This window comes from Haliaeetus leucocephalus, unplaced genomic scaffold (genome assembly GCF_000737465.1).
Source record: "Haliaeetus leucocephalus isolate CR32 unplaced genomic scaffold, Haliaeetus_leucocephalus-4.0 Scaffold162, whole genome shotgun sequence".
Taxonomy (NCBI): Eukaryota; Metazoa; Chordata; class Aves; order Accipitriformes; family Accipitridae; genus Haliaeetus; species Haliaeetus leucocephalus.
The window spans coordinates 14,378,166-14,396,346 of record NW_010972598.1 but is presented as its reverse complement, the minus strand read 5'-3'; the positions used below and the strand labels follow the sequence as shown (position 1 = coordinate 14,396,346).

General features: G+C 41.2%; 1 protein-coding gene across 1 annotated transcript in view; it reads right to left on the bottom strand.

Moving 5' to 3' along the window:
• Positions 1-1,381: 1,381 nt before the first annotated feature.
• LRRTM4 (leucine rich repeat transmembrane neuronal 4) overlaps positions 1,382-18,181 on the bottom strand; it is a 223,470-nt gene continuing 206,670 nt past the window's right edge. Inside the window, exon 2 of the mRNA XM_010562838.1 lies at positions 1,382-1,603. Coding sequence (XP_010561140.1) covers positions 1,382-1,603 — 222 coding nt within the window. The remainder of the gene's footprint in view (positions 1,604-18,181) is intronic.

The following is an 18,181-nucleotide window of genomic DNA, read 5'->3' as shown; positions in this document are numbered from 1 at the left end:
AAAAAACTTTAGTAAAAGAAGGTGGCTGCTTCTCCCTCTTCCCCTCCCCCAGGCCCATGTAGGTGTTCTGATAAAATTACCTCTTAACCTCTTCTTAGACAAGCCAAATAAATTGAGCTTCTTCACACTCAGGTTTTTTTAAACCTCAGAACAATTCCTCGAGCTCCTTCTAAGAGGCGAGATAGAGGTGAAACAGGACAAAGCATTGTTCCCTTAGTCCACTAAGGGAGAGTCACCGTGTCACACATCCAGAGAAATCATTCAAACAGTAGCTTGGCTGTGGTGTCCCAACCACAAAATAATATGTTTATTTTTTCCACCACTTTTTTTGTTGTCATTTTATTGATAAAAACTACACAAAAACTAACTGATCATAATAATTAATTAAAAAAACAAAAAACAATGTTACACATTCTCCTGTGTTTTAGAAATTGTGTCAGCCAGTGAGTTTCACCAAATACTCTTGCTTTAAAAGATTTTCCTTCTGATCCATTTCAAGCACATCATTTCCATTTTGGTTCCCAAACGTCCATTAATTTTGCTTAACAAGCACCGCTGGACTGTAAATATGAGAGTCGTTACTCCGTTGCATGTTTTCCCCTTTTTTAGAGCCCGAAAAGTAATTATAGTGTCAACAATGAAGCACAATGAAGATAGTAAAAATCAAAAGCACCCTCCATAGTGTACAGCCTGTGTCTTAAATGTACATGCACCCAAGTTTCTTTGTTTCTGCTGCATCAATTGCCAATGTCCTTTTGGTTCAACATAAGCTTTAATGCCCATGTCTGAAGTTTGAAATATTAGCGCTTGACCACTAAAAAAACAAAAAACCAACCAAAAAACAAACCCCCAAAAGAAAAAAGAAAATATATATCTATCTTTTGTTTGTTTAAAAAGAACAAAAATATTAAACAAATCTTTGAAGAGTAATAAACACTTAATAAGGAAACATGGCTGACCCATCCCACCCAAACCCTTGCCCTCCCCACCCCCTCTATTTTTACCTGTGGTTCTCCTTCCCTGGAACCGTGCAATGTAGAAAAATCAAATATACAAACAAAACTCTTAATCCATCCCTTTATGTAGCTAGAGTGAAATCTATTTTTTTTTTTTAATAAGAACTTGACAATCTCTCTTTAATATTTACATTGAGGAATTTGTTTGAAAGTTTAAAGCAAAGAAAATCCTGAAGTTCTCAGTGTGTACTGCAAGATAGCATTTCCACAGTCTGCGGAGTTTGCTTTATCCCCTTCCCTTTGTCTGTGTTGGAACATTTGTAACTGGAATGGTAGATTTTAGTTTCTTGCCCTGGTCTCTTCTGAGATGAAAGGTCCCCCAAAAGAACTCCCCACTCCGCCCCCTGAAGAAGTTGTCGCCATCGTTAGTTTGGTATTCTCTCAATGTAAATGGCTGGAGCAGCCGAACGCGCGATTGTAGCTATGAAGCTGTGGTCTCGACTGAGTTCCAGGTTGGTTGTCTCAGCCTGCTCCCGGGACATGGTATCGTACCCCTTATTTACATGGAGAGGCTTATGAGCCTGGCAGTATCCGATCACCGGTTGGTCATAACTGTAATAGGGTAAAGTCTTCATGTGGTGAGGAACCTGCACCAGAGAAACAGAGATCAAAAGAGAAAAACATGTAAATAATGTGCTTAGTCACGCATTGGTACAGCATGTATTGCAACGCAGCCTCAAACCCACTGGGTGCTCAGCGCATCCGCGTTCATTGCACAGCTCTCGCAGCAAGATAAACCTTTGAGGCTTCTAGGTTGTCTGCAGCACGTGCAGATCTCTCTTGAACGGGACTGCGGACATTCGTGACAGTCAGTGGGTCCCCACTCGTGGACGGATGTTACATCTGCTGGAAGCCTACGTAATCACAGACTCGCTCCGGCCCTTTGCAGTGTGCTGAAGCCAGATTCGAGGGGGCTACTCTCCATTTCGGTGACTACGTTTGTGGGCAGAGTTTCAAAGTGGTCTTGCGTGCTGAATTCTGACCTCTTTTGGACAACCAGGCTACGAAGGGTAAACTGGAAGCTGCTGGTAATACAAACCTTTTAAAAACTGGCCCTTCTTCCAGTGCCTCAAAAGGGGCTGAGCATTTCTACAAAACTCAGACCAGCCTAAGCACGTCAAAGGACTGGAAAACCTGGCTGCTAGCATGTGTAGCTTTCAGCACAGCTGGAACATGTGTTTATTTCTTCTATGACAAAGCTGCTTGCCCAAGGTCACGATTTCCTGGGTTCTTTATCTTACAACCTCACCAACAGAAACACTATCAAAGCGGCTCAGCTGATGCTCGCTAGAGCTGAGCAGATCTACACCTTGTAAAAATGGTCATATATTTGAACAGTGTGCAAGATCTATCCTGAATCCCATCTCTCTTCTTTATGTAAATATTCAGAAACTGCCAGCCCCCCACCTTCTTTTTTTCCCATAAATGTTCTAATGCTTGCAAACGTTAATCCCACAAGTAAATATGATTTATGGCACAACATCAGATACAAATCTTTGCAGATAATTTTATCATCTGCAAGAGATGAGCTGATCAAGTAGAAAGAAATATGCTCTTAGGGAAAAAAACACACACTGCAGGAGATACAGGCAAGAGTTTATTCTAACACTGCTAGAAAACCTCAGCTCATTACAGCCGGAGATATCCTACACATAATTCAATCTTGGAACAAATGCCTTTTTATTTTCCATGCCGAACTTTAAGTGAAGGCTATAGAGCTAATTTATCACAAATTTCCATTGCACGGTGCACTTCATTCAAAAAGGTATGAAAAAAGCAAAGGCATTAAGACTAATTATAAGTTTTGCAGGGTTGGAGTTCCTCTTGCATTTGGATCTCCTCAGCAGTTAGATTCCTCCCCCTGCTTCTCTGCAGAACGCTGGAGAGATTCCAAAACTCTTCCACTAGATGGAATTCAGCTGAAAACGTCATTTTACGTGACAGTTGAATGGCAAGAATGCAGAAGACAAGCTGCTCAGTAGAATTTGATGGGACAACTGTGCTCACTTGTGGATCAAATTCAGCCACAGTGCAAGAAACTGTAACTCCCTTTGGATACAGTAATATCTATGCCAATTTGTATCAGGGCTTGAATTTGTCCTCAGCCTTTAAGGCAGCTCTTTATGATTCCATAAAAGCCAAGGACTGTTTGTGTTCTGGAGAGTTGAGAGATTGAGGTCCCGGCTTTACAGCAATAATACACAGTACATTAACCACCTGAGTCCTGTATGCAGCACTGTTTGCTTGTTTTCTCCCCTTCTCCAAACAGGAGTCAAAAGGATCAGGATCTCAACAACATCCCTAAACGGTGGATAAACACGCTTCCTTTTCAACTATTTCTCAGTAGTTTTATAGAATCTCTCGCTTGTTTTCACTTAAAAGTCAGGTTTGCCTGTGCCTGAAATCATATTAATAAGGGTCGCTGTGCCGCGCGTGTAGAGGGAAGGTGGATATTCTTTGTCATTGTAAAAAATAAAACAAAATAGATATATCAGGCAACCCATGAGATTAAGGAGTTGCAGGTTAATACGTAGAAAGCATTTCTAGGATAATGAAGTCCAGCAATGGATTTGCACCTCCCTGTTCTCAGGCCTGCCTCTTGTACTACTCTTCCTCTTCCTCTTTTGGGTGCTAGATCCCATTAAGGGAATTTAAAAAACTAATCACGTCAAATGACCATAAGAAGCATTATCCTTGAGGTACCACCAGTAAAGACTGAATGAAGAAAGGCCACCAGCCACCCCCTCCCCAGTTAGTTCTTGTGATGCCTCCAGAATCGAGGTAACAACTGTACAAACAATTCAAAAAACCCTTCCTGATCCAAGTGAAAGCCTCCAGAGGACTGTCCCCACAAAATGGAGTGTCCTTTCCTTCCCTGAAACTACTTCTCTGAAACATAACGTTGCATTTTCAGAAAGACGCGAGGGATCAGTTTTCATCTACAGTGAAGCGACCATACATGAAACCCAAGCGCACAAAAGCTTTTTCAGGACACAGCCTTGACTGCAGAAACTATTGCAGATGTGGGCACAATTGTACCACCACTCAGTTTGGTGCAAGTAAAAAAGATGGAAAATACTGATGACATTGTTCATTCTAAATAAAGCTGATACTATTATATTTTTTTTCTGATTCACAGATCAACAAAACATATTTAAGAGCATCTAAGTTGTTGAAAATTAATTTTGTAAGTATTTTTGCTTCAGGTTCTGAAGTAACTTCTTTTTTTTGTTTCATTATTGCTATGGAACTAATGCCTGAAGATACTGAGATGTGACCTTGGACAAGTCATTTTATGAGCTGGAAAATGAGAAGATTAAGTCCTGCCCCTGCTTGCCCTTGGTGACTAGAGCTCTTTGAGGCAAGGGCTGTTTGTGCAGGGACCAAAACAACACAGCTCTAACCTGAGCTGGGGCCTTTCAGCTGCTATGGCCTCCTAGAGACAAAAAAGCAGATGACTGGAGTGAAAAAATCCAAACAGGTCACTAAATACCTCAGCAAATAAATACAGACTCCGGGATTCTGCCATCTCTATCTCAAGGCATTTTCCACAGCAGACACATTTTCCTCTGACTAGAAAGCGGGAGTAAGGCTGAGAATTTACCTGCCAGCAAATCAAAGGCAGGGCCAAGAAAAGAACTGGGATCCCCTAGCACGGTGTCCTTCGCTATCTCCTCCATGCCACTCTGCTGCCACTAACCACAACCTTTTATGCTACAAAATTCTTTAAATTTAGTTTTGGAAAAAGTTCAACTGTAAATGAAGATAAAGAGTTGCTCGCACGGAAACACAACAGATACAAAACAAAACTCTTTTTTCATATAACCTGTCATAACAACTGATTCGGTTCTTGGCTCCGTGTGCTCATGCAGAGTTACGCTCCATGACAGCACGGTCCAGTACAGCTAGTGGAGCTCAGGGGTGGGACACAGAATGCCAAGACGTTTACCGGCAGATGATGCACGTGTCTGTTTACAGCATTTTCTCAATAATTTCTGTTTTTGTTTTGAAAACCAAAACTGCCTAATACTTACATGAAGGATGAACACTTTTTGCAGCAGGAAAAACATAAATCAACAAGAGAAGGAACTCCAAAGTCACTGGTGTACATGTGATGGACATTTTGGTTTTAATCCATGTATGGCACCAAGCAGGATTGTCTTCTGCTATAATGCCTTACAGTAAGTGATCATACTGTCTATCCACTGTTGCAGATAGTTAATTAAGTCAACGAATGAATCCGTACTCCATTATGCAATGAGCTTACTGCCTTATAAGTACTCTAAGTGTTCAGTGCGGGTTTTGGACTAATGGGCTGGATTAGGCAGTATTGACTTCTGAAGTCCACACCTCTGTAGATCTTCACTCTAAATGTAATAAACATCGCATCTTAGCAGCCACACACTTCAAACAAAGGTTCTATTACAAGCAAAATTTACATAAATCTCCAGCTACAGGAGGAAGATTTAGCAGTGGAAGTTTAAGAATGCAAATCTTCCCTTTCGCAGTCGAGTTGACATTGGAGAGGTTAACAGCTCAACAGCCTTGCTGCAGCGTAACAACTCCCTTCAAAACAACCTCGACTAACTTGAGTTTACCTGAAATTCAGTGGAATTGGCCTGCATTAAAAAGGTATTCCTCAACATTCGCTGTCTACATTTCCTTTGACATTCAACAGTGATGTTCAGTTAAACCCTTAGTCGTTCCAACATGCAAATACACGTATCCACATTCCAATTCAGGCATTTTACACCGCACTGAATTTTATCAGCAGGTTTACTTACTCATGTTAGAAATATTGGGAGGTAAATTAGCTAACTTATTCTATCCATTTCTCATTATTATTACACAAGGAAGTTGTATTAAAAAAAATTAAATTATAAGAATTCAGCTTGGACTTCTGCTTCTCATGGGTGCAGCCATTAAAACCTAGATTTTTATCAAAACATCAATAAAAATCTGTATTCTGGAACTTAAAAAGTATGTCAGTAAAGATGAAACCCTACCATACAGCCACTGAACTTGGTGAGCTTTAAAGAATATTGGATTGGGGCCCAAGTGAATATCAAGTGACGTTGTTTCTAAAATACTTTTCTCTCTCTACCGCCTCTCATAGTACGTTAAGACACCCTCATACACTCTTAATTGCTTGCACTGCCTCTGAACAGGACACTTCAGTCAACTTGAAATTTGGTCCTGATATGAACGCTAAGGTATGACACCCCTCTACCAAGTAACGCCAAGAGAGTTCAACAAAATAACAAGTTCTTCATACTGACTGCGACTCCTGCTTAAGTATTTTCTTCTGTGCTCACAGCAACAGCCTTATTGCAGTGAAGACTAGTTGAGGATCAGACAGAGATTAACTCTCTTGTCTCACTCAGAATCACTTGCAGTTCAGCAAGATCTAATCACTAGCAGTCCCAGGCTGAAATAATTTCCTGGTAAACTGTTAAATCAAATTTTGGAAACACACGTTTTCAGAACAGATCTATTCCATGCTGGAAATATTACGAGTTTTTTCTTTATGCTCACTTTTGAAGAAAGATCTCCCACCATTCATTATCCTGCAGAGAAGGAAATTCTTTCTTGAGAAACATAAATGGCCATGGATGTCTAAGTGACTCACTACCAGAATTATCAACAAGCAGACAGAAATGTAGTATTAGGAAGGACTGACAATACTAGCACAGTTTCTGGGGTGAAGTCCATGGTGGGATGGAGTGCACTTTATTTTTTTCCCTGAAAGGAGAATGGTGTAAGGGCACAAACTGTCACAGGATCCTCAGACAAGTAACTGCTTTGGCAAGAACCTAAAACCTGGAGCCCAGCAATAGAAGTGATGTACTTTCTGAGAACCAGACTGTTTCAGCTGTCTCAGTCTGGGTACCTTGGCTTTATACATTCTCTGTTTAGACACTGCAGTTCATATGTCTTCAGTTCTGTTGCATCTGTTTTCAAAGAGAAGAAACACTCTGTTTTTAAAACTAAAGGCATGCTCCATTCATCCTGATGGAAAATGTGATAGGACAAACCACCACTGTCTTGCAGTAGACACATTTTCCTTCTAAAAAACAAAAATGAAGCATGAATATTCTCGGGCAGTTGAACATTATCTGGTTTCACGTTAGCTGGTACTCCATGATCCAGGTAAACTGATTTATGTGTAAATACTTGCCTAGTTAATGACTACATGATTAAATTACACGCAAGTTTAGAAGTTGTCCATATGTAGTGGAAACTCAGAGTTACAAAATATGGAAGCTGTGTTTTCTCATTAGTGCTAATATTTAGTCTCAGAACACCATGACTTCATTGCTGAATTAGCATCATAGCTGTTGATAAATCAAATTCAGAGTTCATTTTAAACCCTCTCATAACTTTGAGTAAAAATAAGCAAGATATACTATCATAGCTTTACGATTAGTGAAGCACACAGCTTCACCTTAGAGATAGATTGATTAGGCACATTAGGCAGATATAGCTGGTATAAACAATTTCAGTGGATTTCACGCTGCTGAAAAATCACAGTTAACAACCCTGGAACATCCCTTTGGAGTCAGCTCAGAAAAACAGTCCTGTTCAGGAAAATGCACAATCATACACCTCCTATTAAACCCATTAAAAGGGACAAATGCAGACACTGAAGTTAGTTCAGAAACATGAATGGGTATATGTCTTTTTCTGCTTCCAATTGGAACAAACACAGAAGTGCCTGGCTGCTTTTTAAAACAAGCCTTTTGTTCTGAAATTCATGTTTCCTAAGGTAACTCTCATATTGACAACAAAATCAAAATCTCGTTTATTAAAAAATTCAGAACTCAGAAATCGGAGTGCTCTGCTATAAGGTCGTATCAGGTTTTTATGAGTACTGTTTTTACTGCGGTTGTCTGTGTGACATCTGAGCAAATCAAGAAAACTGTCAACTTGATTTTTATGTGAAGGGTCTTCAAAATCTTTAATTAGCCCAGGTTTTCTAAGAGTTACAGATCCCACTGGGAACTCTGCCTCAGGTTGGGATACCTACATTAGGCATGAAGCATTGAGCAAGAGTCTTTCGGTAGCTTGAATTGTAGGTGCAATTCCCACAATCAATTTCCTGCAATTTCATGTCCAATTTCCTTCCCGCTCCAGACAGAAACCACTTCTTTGTCTCCTCTATCTATTTCCTACCAAATCAGATTAATGGTCTATGCAGCTCCCATGGGAGATGAGAGAGACAAGAAGGAAGACGACTTGGTCTGTAGCTAAAGGTCCCACACTACATGGTACTGAGCCCACTGCCCTGAAATCATTAGCATCGTGACAAGAACCACCAAGCCTGTCTCTACCAGTTTTCCCCAAGAAATCGAGGACATACTGCTAAACGTGCACAGAGGGCTGGTGTTCCACAGGAATGCGTAATACTGTCGACTCCCAATCTCTTGCATGCTTGCACACACGCATACAAACTTGCATATATGTTCTCAAGTTGAAGTGCTGCACCAAGTAAGCTTTTCTTCTAAGTAAAGCACAGTATCTCCTTTGAGTCACTCCTCTGCAGTCTTTTTTTTCCTTGTCTTATGCTTATGTCTGCCGTAATAGTCCTATAAACTGATCTTATGAGCATCCTACATCTATTTAGACTTGGATCCTATTGGTCCAGCTGGAATTGTGGCTAACGCAGAGTCCTGCCAGTCACTGAACTACAGCTGTTGAATATGATTTGGACCAAACCGGACAATGCATTTAGCAGACTGCAGTTTCCTAGTCAAAACAAGCGGTGAGCAGCCAGGACAAAGACTGTTCTCCTAAGCAGAACTGAGAATTAAATCAAGGTCTTTGGAACCAAGCCTGAAGTCTTCTGAAGGATGTAGGTGTTGGGCACAGGACAGCTTCTTCAACATATGCAGTGGAAGCCTTTTCTGTATCAAAAATTAATCTGGAGATAAAAGACTGTGGTTGGCAGGTCTCAGACCATGTCCTAGTAAAAAAAGTTGGTATCAGTGGAAATTTGGAGCCAAAATACTACAAATGACTGACAGGTGGGTCATTAATCTTACTCAATTCTTGTATTTCTGGCTGGGAAAATGGGATCCCAAAATTGACACAGACTGTCAGAAGAGAGGTCTTAGTATGGAAAACGTAGAGAAACAACAGACAGGAGACACAGGGCAGAAGATAGTGCAGCCATCAGTTACTTTTGCGTGTCCTATTAAAGCTCATAAAAAGTTAACCGATAATTAATAACTACAGGGATTAAACAAACATCATTGTATTAGATATGATTATAAGCATATTAACCTAATAAATTATATGTCATGTTAATAAGAAACTTATGGATATATAGGACTATATAACACTCTACAAAATTGATTGATTTCATATAAAACAAAGTTAATTGAAATATATCTATTAATTTCTTATGTGGGATTAAAATATTCACCAATTTTTTAAACCATCTCTAAGCTATGCAGGGCATGCCATAAAGACAGAATTTTATGATTCATTCAGTCATCCTTGCAGAGTGTATTTCATGTTTTAAACCCCTATATAACATCACCCTGTCAGTTCCACTGACACTGTGAACTGGATTTTAAGCTTTCCTTTCCTTCCCTACAGATAACTTCCTAATCCTTCTATCCAATCACACAAATGCCTTTCCCTTTAAAACCAAACCTCTCGATGGACTGTTTAACTAAGTGTGCTTTTCTAGAGATCAGGAGAAAAATCATGCACACCCCACTGCTCCCTCTATGGGCCGATTTGATCTTTCAATCAGTAAATGAAAAGGTTTCCCTAAAGGAAACTCCCAGAACGAAGAAAGTCTTCTAAGCCTTGTTATTGTTCCTTGGGCAAAATATTTCTTTTAAATTGCTTTATCTGTTTTTTATGGAGTATCTGGCTCCCGACAAAAAGGCCCACTGATGAAAAACTTCAAGTGAGATTCTCAGTAACCTTCGATTTTTCTGCCGTGGAGGACCGATAAAATAAACAAACTATCTAGATATTCTAATTGGAAAGCCACTAATATTGCTTTCAGTGCTATTAGGAAAATTTCCTATAGAATTCAATAGGCATAGAAGCCCGGTGGTTCAGAAAAGCTTTTACATTGCTTAGGGACAGAAGATCAGTTTTTGAAAAGCAATGCAGCACGTTGTAGTAGTTACCTATCTAGATGTAAAAGAATCCCCTTGGGTGCTTCTCCATATCTTTGGGTGCCTAAATACACATACCTTCAAAAACGTAGTCTCTTCTAAGGCAACCCAGCTTCCATTAGACACTTCAAAAAACTATATTCTCACCAGGAATTTCTGCTTCCTATGCATTGCATTAAGAGCTGCAAAGCGTAGATCATTTGTACCTAACCTATCAGGACGAGGCAAAGGTCCGTCCAGCCGAGTCTCCAAGAGACCAAGAAGAAAGGGCGGAGCACAGGTCACCAATCCGGCAATAACTTCCGCAGAGCATTCTCCTGACCTCCAACACTCCCAGCTTTAGTTAGCTTTCTAAATTGCTGGCATTTCAGGCCTGAAATCCTATGGAGCTGGACCTTCCAGTGTATTTAAGAGCCTGAAGCATCCTCACAGGCCCTAGGTCCGGTGCCGCATTTGGGAAACGGAGCACATTGCGTCTGTCGAAAAAGAATTATGACAATAAAGGAAAAGGTAGAGTTGTTTTTCCATGCAGTGATCATAAAGATGGCAACCTGCTCCATCCATTACTCACAATAAATAAGTACAGTATTTAATATGAACATCTGATAATGTTGCTGCCACAGTGACAAATGGAGGCACTGGAGAATGAGTGAAATAAGTCTTTGTCTCATATTAAAAAACTGCCTTTTCATTAGATCTGCCTAGAATTTATAGTGTGCAAAAGAGCTATCCAGAAATTGATGGTTTCTTTAAAGATTTTTAAATACTATTTAAAGTTGTACAAGGATTCTGTACATCAAGAGACCAAAAATGTACGTCTGGAGAAACGTAACTCAAATTGCACAATATTTTGCCCTTAAGGCATGAGTCGGTATAAACAAGGCAACACGATGGCTTATGATTAAAACCCACACCAGTGCTAGAAGAAAGGGATACTGGGTGCCTTATCAGACCAACAAAAGAAATGAAAGTTTTTCCTTCTATGTTATCTAGTTATACTATACCCAAAAGGTTCTGGCTGGAGTCACATGACAGTCTCAACCCATTTCTGATTAAAAAAATGCTTAGAGCCACATTTATAATTGGCACTAATTCCACTTAATATGGCAATATTAAACATACAGATAGTATCCAGCCCCTGCATCCCCAAAAAGCTATAACATGACAGAGTCCTCCTCCTCCTCTGTCATAATTTAAAATTCAATGCTCAGCATTATGGCATTGACCTAAGAGAGCAGATAATTTGTTTTATTTTTCAGTCATCTCAAGACAAGTCGAAGAGGTCCTTCTTTATGGAAAATGGGTGCCAACGAAAAGAATAACTGGCAGAAAAAATAAAGAAAAAAGATGCTCATGCTACTGTTGTTTCACCTGATCTGGGGATCAGATGGTCTACATCAGGCCATCAACATCCAGAGCTGTTGATCAGGAATGTCTTTAAAAGTAGAGAAGCAAGCAAAGAGTCACAACTGTCAACTGAGCACAAGTTCAAGGAATTATTCATCTCTCCCGAGAAAACAGTGAGATAAATTCATTCCAGTGGGAGAGAAGGAAACCGCTAGCACTACAGACCTTCTCGGACACGGGAGGGAGCTCCTATTATACCAAATGTCTCAGCAGGATTCTATTCATGGGAAATGACAAGATTTTAATTGCCTCCACTGTCTCCTAGCAGAGGAATCAGTGTGTACGGTGGCACAAACATACTGGCAAGAACATTAATCCAGTAGCAGAAGGGACAGCTTCTCCTCCTGATGTGCGTATGTCACTTCCATTAGCACTGATGGGAGCAGCGTGCCTACGCCGAGAGGAAACTGCAACCCCCTGGTTTCCAAGAGGTACTGATATATGACTCATATTGGGGTGAGGATTTATATAATCACCATCTTCACCGAAAGGTTGAGGAACAGTCTCTGCATCTTGCAGCACCATAAGTTAAGGTCGAGTAGGGCAGAGCTAGAGGGAAATGACTATGCTAGGTTGAGGGAGAGAAAATAATTCAGGGATGAGGATGAAGAATTGGCAGGGGGGTGCCTAATTGTGGGTGACACGCTGCCTGGTGCAAAGGCCGGAGGAGCCGGTGTCAGGGCTTCTTGAAGGCAGCGGCTTTAAGTCAGGGCGGAGCGGCTGGAGCGTGCCCTGACCCTGGGAGACAGCCTGGCTCAGAAGTGATGGGGAATAAACACTCAGCTCTTTTCCCAGCTTCTCTGCCAAACCCACTGAACGCACAAACTGTGATGGGAGAGCAAGTTAATTCCTTAACTAGCGTGCTAAGGGGTGATGCTGTTCAAGCCAGCAGCTCCAAGGAAAATCTATCTGCCTGAACCTCAGAGGCTAGCAGTCTGCCTAGCTATAAATATATTACCAGTAGGTATAGCTATGTCGTTCACCCCCGCCCACCTGTGTCAAAACAAGACACTACAGAGCAACACGAGGACTTTAATTAAAGCTCATAAAATGCCTTGAGACCCTCGGATATGATTACTACAACTCCCCGCTGGATTCCTAAAGCCTCTCTTTACTGTGACAGGGCAAGCATATTCTGCCATTGCTCATCCGTGAGTGCGTGACATGCAAAGGAGGGATGCAACAGCAGCGTCATTACTGCGTTCTGAACAGACTCCTGCAACGGCAAACAGGAAGAACAGAAAAGCAGGGTAGGGATTCGCACAGTACACAGTATTAGAAAATCAATAACAAACATGGGTTCATGCTTCAGTCATGTTCTATAGAATCTTTGTATATCAGAGATCAAGCAAGCAGAAAATTAATGCAAGACTGTCCAGCATTGCAGGCAAGGACATTTCACAATGATAGCATTATTTTTTAATACTCTACAGAAAACAAATGACTTTTTCATTCCTCTGGGCAAGTTTTATAATATGCAGGGAAATCATCAGTAAAGACCTACTCAGATTCCCTGAGAAAACTGGAAGAAAGATGGGTTAGAAAATATTCTTGGCTTAGCAATCTTTGCTGCTACAAAACCAAGCGGATCAATTCAATTACTCCATGAGAGCAAAACCAATGGAAATAATTATTGAGCAACAGTAGTTTAGAGATACTTTTAAAGCAGAAAGGAATGTCTGCATGACACTAAAAAAACCCAACCCCAAACAAACCACATGTTAAATCCTCAAAAAAGCCACTATCTAGCATGAGAGGAGAGTGCAGCAACTACACAGAAAAAAACACTGAAACACCAGAAGCTGAGGTTTAGTGGTCACCCCGCTGAGAACTGGCACGGAAACTACATGGTCAAGATGGTTAAGAAGTAGAGGAAAGGACAGATGCTCCAAGCTGTCTTTTCTCTGTGGAGATGGAAATCAGCAAGTCGTCTTAATTTTGTCCTATTTCTAAGCACCAACAGTGAGCCGCTCCAAACATAGGTTCAGGATGCAACAGCTTTGGGACTGCTCTGTGTCAAGATCACCACTCTCCCCTTTGAAACAGCTGTCAGCTGGCAAGAGCCAAAGCTGTAATTACTGGCAAACAGATTGTGATGTGTAAATCTGACCGGAAGCCTGAGACTAGCTCTGAAAAACAGAAAGTGTTCAGACACGTTCAGACAAACAGAAATAAAGCGCCTTGCCTATACAGTTGAGCACTATTGCATCTAGCCAGGAGAGGGCTGTAGAGTACACGGACTCTGGTGCCTGCTTAGCTAGTTGCACTGTACAGACTCTGGCATTGCAGGAAAGCCAAACAAAGCGGTTCTGTACCTATTCTGACGCAATGAACATTAATAAGCAAAAAATAGTTGTTGCCCACTTGGACTGCTTCTGTGCTTAAGCACAGCAGTAGCGATGGAGTGTAAATGAAAAGCACAAGGTTCAAAGAATCCTGCTGGAAAATAAAATCTGCCCTGTGAGCTAGATTTTGAAAACCAAAGGAGCTGCTGTTAGAAATATCTGCAACTCACGTCAACAAGAGACAGCATGCTTGAACAATCTCTCAATCAGCCAAGCACAAGCCGAATGGTTTCCAGCTACTCTGATATTTTTTAAACTTGTTCTCTTTGGGAAAGGTAATGCCAGTGTGTCAGAAGGTATCAGCAAAGAGGTAATTCGACTTTTTTGGAGTGTAGTATTACTTTGGTGCATTACTGGCGTGGTGGAACACGGGGCTGTAACTGTTAACAACCTCCTGCAAGGGATCTTTCCCTTTGATGGGTCTGTACCAGTTGCAGCCACCTAGAATAAATACCCCATGACTAGTTCATCTGTGAGATCCAGGCAATATCGTGACCTGATCCCTAACTACACAAGGTTGAAACAGATTGGGAGAAGAAATATAAAGAGATAAATAAGCCTCTCATCATCCAAAATCTGTTGTTTATTTGCAGTGCCTAGAGGCCTCGACCAAAACTGAAACCGCACTGTGGTAACCAATGCTCGTGCATTTAGTAAGAGTCCTTGCCCTGAAGAGCTTGTACTCCAGACAGGCATGACAGATGAAGGGTGGGAGAAAGGAAAACAGCAAACAAGAAAAAGATCTCTAAACTGATGCACAGATTGAGGGACAGATTTTTCCACGAGCTAAATACATGAATACAGATCTTTTATCCCTAAATGACTTCCCTCATCATGTGGCCACTGTGACTGTGTATATATTTGTAAGCGATACAGCCCAGTATGAGCAAATCTGCAGAGCACAAGAGTTGGCGTTGAGTTCACAGTGTCCACAACACACACATTTTGGAGGATTTACATCAAACTAGCTCGAGTCTGGTCCTATAAACTCTCAGAGCAGATCCAGTTTAGCTTCTTCTCAAAAGGATTCAGTCTCTGTTCTCTCTGACCGCTCTGGGATGTTAACTGAAGCACATTAAGGGAGGACAATCTCCAGTCCCATGTCAAAAGTATGATCCTGATCTGAACTAACACACCAATGTAAATACATTCTTTGGGGGCCAGGGAAGCCATTCAGCTCTCTAGTGTCCCTAGACAGCACAGCAGAATTCAAACCTCCCAGTTTAAAGGTGTTTTTGACTTTGACACCATAGTTTAAGGTGATGCTACCCACCTCCATGCAAGGGGTTTGCCCACTACTACTTTTAAGAGCCTTCTTTACTTTCGCGCAGTTAATCCAAGAATAACAAAGCCTTCACAGAAATGAGCACTTGCAAAGACAGATGCTTGAGCAGGTCATGCTGGGCTTCCTTCTAGAGACAGCACAGAGGGATCTCATTGCAACCCAGAACACAAGGAATAGAGCTCTTTGGCAAAGCCCCTCTAAATTGGAGTTGCAGCCCAAAAAACTGCCTAGGTGCTGAAGATAACCTGCGCAAGCCAGAGTCTTGCACCCATCTCTGGTGGTGCACTGTGGCTGCCATCACCCTGAAGTTTGTTCAGAAACCTCTGCTCCTTTCCTGTCTTTTCACTCCAAACTAAGAAGAGAACGAAGGTGACATTGTGACTCCAGGCCACAGTCTGTGCACTTCTCTGGTGAAGAGACAGAAAGAGGAAGGCTGAAAAAAAAAAAATCCCACCGTAATTATCTCAATGATCTGAGCTCTGTAAAAAAGAGCATAAAGCACTGGCCATTTCTCCATGTCTTTTAACATTATACATAATTGTGTTTTTCAATCGCTACCAGAATGGGTTCATGAGATTATTGGGTATTTCAGAAGCGAAATGATCACCCACCCTCTTCACTGGTGGAATAGTTTATGTTTGGCAATCAGAAATAATTCACTATTATTGCACAATACAAGATCTACTGCATGTCTTATCTTCCACAAAGTAAAACACAGATAATAATACTAATAAGCCACGATTCACAGAAAGTGTACTGCAGTCCCATCAGTGTTCACCCATCAGGGCTTTGCAAAATTTTATACAGAGCGTGTTTTCAGCCTGCCACGTTCGTAAGTCAAATCATGGTAGCAACAAGAACAAGCGTCAGTTGTTTGCCCTTGTGCTGCACCTTTCATCCAAGGGCTCTGCAATCATTATTCAGATAAGTCTTGTGTTGCGGCTTTGAGATGAGCAGATATCATTACCTTCACTTTATATTTATCTATATTTATAGACAAATAAACAGAGGTCAAAAAACTCCCCCAAGGTAATCTGGAGAGTTAAATACCTACATCAAAGGGTTTAACAAAGACTGATATCACTATTCCTACTAAAACGACAAGGAAACAGAGACAGAAGGAGTTGAAACTGTTAGCCCAACATCAGATAACTGGCTCTGGATCTTTGGTCTTTAAGATAACCCCATCTGAGAGTTGTCTCCCTATTTAACGACTAGTATCAGATCTATCTGGAAACAACCATGATCATTTATCGCACCTTAACGCACCCCTGTGGTTGCTTATTGCTATGTTCTTCAAAGAAATGGAGTGATGGGTTTTCTACATTAATTAAATATTTAGATGGAGTTTCTGGTCATTGTTTCTTACTGTTTTCTGGCACTGTTTGCCTGGTGCCTCACTTCTGCAAGCATATTCCTTCCAGCCTGTTTCTGCTCTGGTGCACCTTGCCTGTGGCCTTCGCTGAGAGGGGAAGGTTCATGACGGTGTGACTTGTACGACCCACCCCGTGGATAAGCTTTGACCGCAGAGCTCCGGCTGTTTTCTCAGCTGTCTGCGCCTGTTGTCAGGACCCGGCAGCAGGAGAACCGGCCTTGCTGCTCATCCAGCATATTTGATATAGGTGTTACAAAGCTCCTGAATAATTCTTTCATATATTTAAGATTTGCATATTCCCCTAATCCATCAATTTTGTGCTGGACTTTTGGCAAAGGCTAATGCTAATTTAATACTTAGATACATGGCTCTATTGTGTGATATGGCCCAAATATGGTCAATCATAAGCGCCACACTGACAAAAGACTTTGGGGGGGCACACTAAAAGAGGCTTTGGAAGTCTCAGAATCTTAAAATCTGGCCCCCATGTTGCAGATCAAGGGCCATTAAATCAATTAGAGATGGTCTTCCAATTCAGGAAAGTGAAACTATTATATTGTTTCTGCAGCCCAATGTACATAGCCTTTTATTTCACCTCCATTAAATTCAACTGGTTTTATCCTTTATCAAATCAATACGGCTTTCCTATAAGGCACTGTAAGCGTTCTGGTGATTGACTACTCCTTAACTACAGTCACACACAGTGCCTAGCAGAGCGGGGCTGTGATCACAGTAAGGTTTACAGCATCTGCTATAATTCACTAATAATCACAATACTTAACAGAAGGGACACAAACAACGGGGTCCTTGGGAAAACCTGAGTCCTCTGGGTGCTACCTCAGTCTAAATAATAAATGCAGCCTTTTTCTTTGGCCTGTGTGTTCTCCCACTCATATAAACAAAAACAGGGGAAGGTTATTTAAGTATCTATTAGTTTCCCAGTAATTATGGTGTTCCCCTCCCTATCCTTTACCCTGAAATAAAGTACATGGACTTGCATCAAAACACAAAAGCAATCAGAAAGACCAACATATACAGTGACTATAGCCAGCTATTCACTGCCTCGACACAATACTCAGTGCTCTGATGAAGAGCCTCCGAGCCCTCATCTCCTTGTTATAAACAAGCTACCAAGGTAAGATGAGGTACGGGGAATGATAGTAGTGCAAAGTGCTGGTTGCCAGCCGGACAATGGTTGACATGGTTACCCTTTTCCTTTTTGTACTACAGGTATGTAGTAAGTTCAGCTTCAAAACCTTACTATAATATAACACAATGCAATGCAGTCTCTTCCTATTACCATGGAAGAAAAGAATGAGCTATTGACAGACTTCTGTGCCCTTTTAAAGCAGAACAGCCCTGACATCAAAGCTCACAGCACTCCTCTGCAATAGTTATTCACCGTGTCTTTGTGGTCAGGAACTAAAATATTTTTATGAAGTTCTAAGGGAAAAAATTATCTCCTGAAAATGAGTCTCTTGTAGTTAAGTGCTGCAAATAATGAACAGCTGCACTGTTTCCTTTGGAAGGTGAAACGAAGGAAATGCAGTCTTAATGTGCATTTAAAGCAGGAATGGGTCAGTCTCCAAGATGTTTATTGGGCATAATGGAAACAT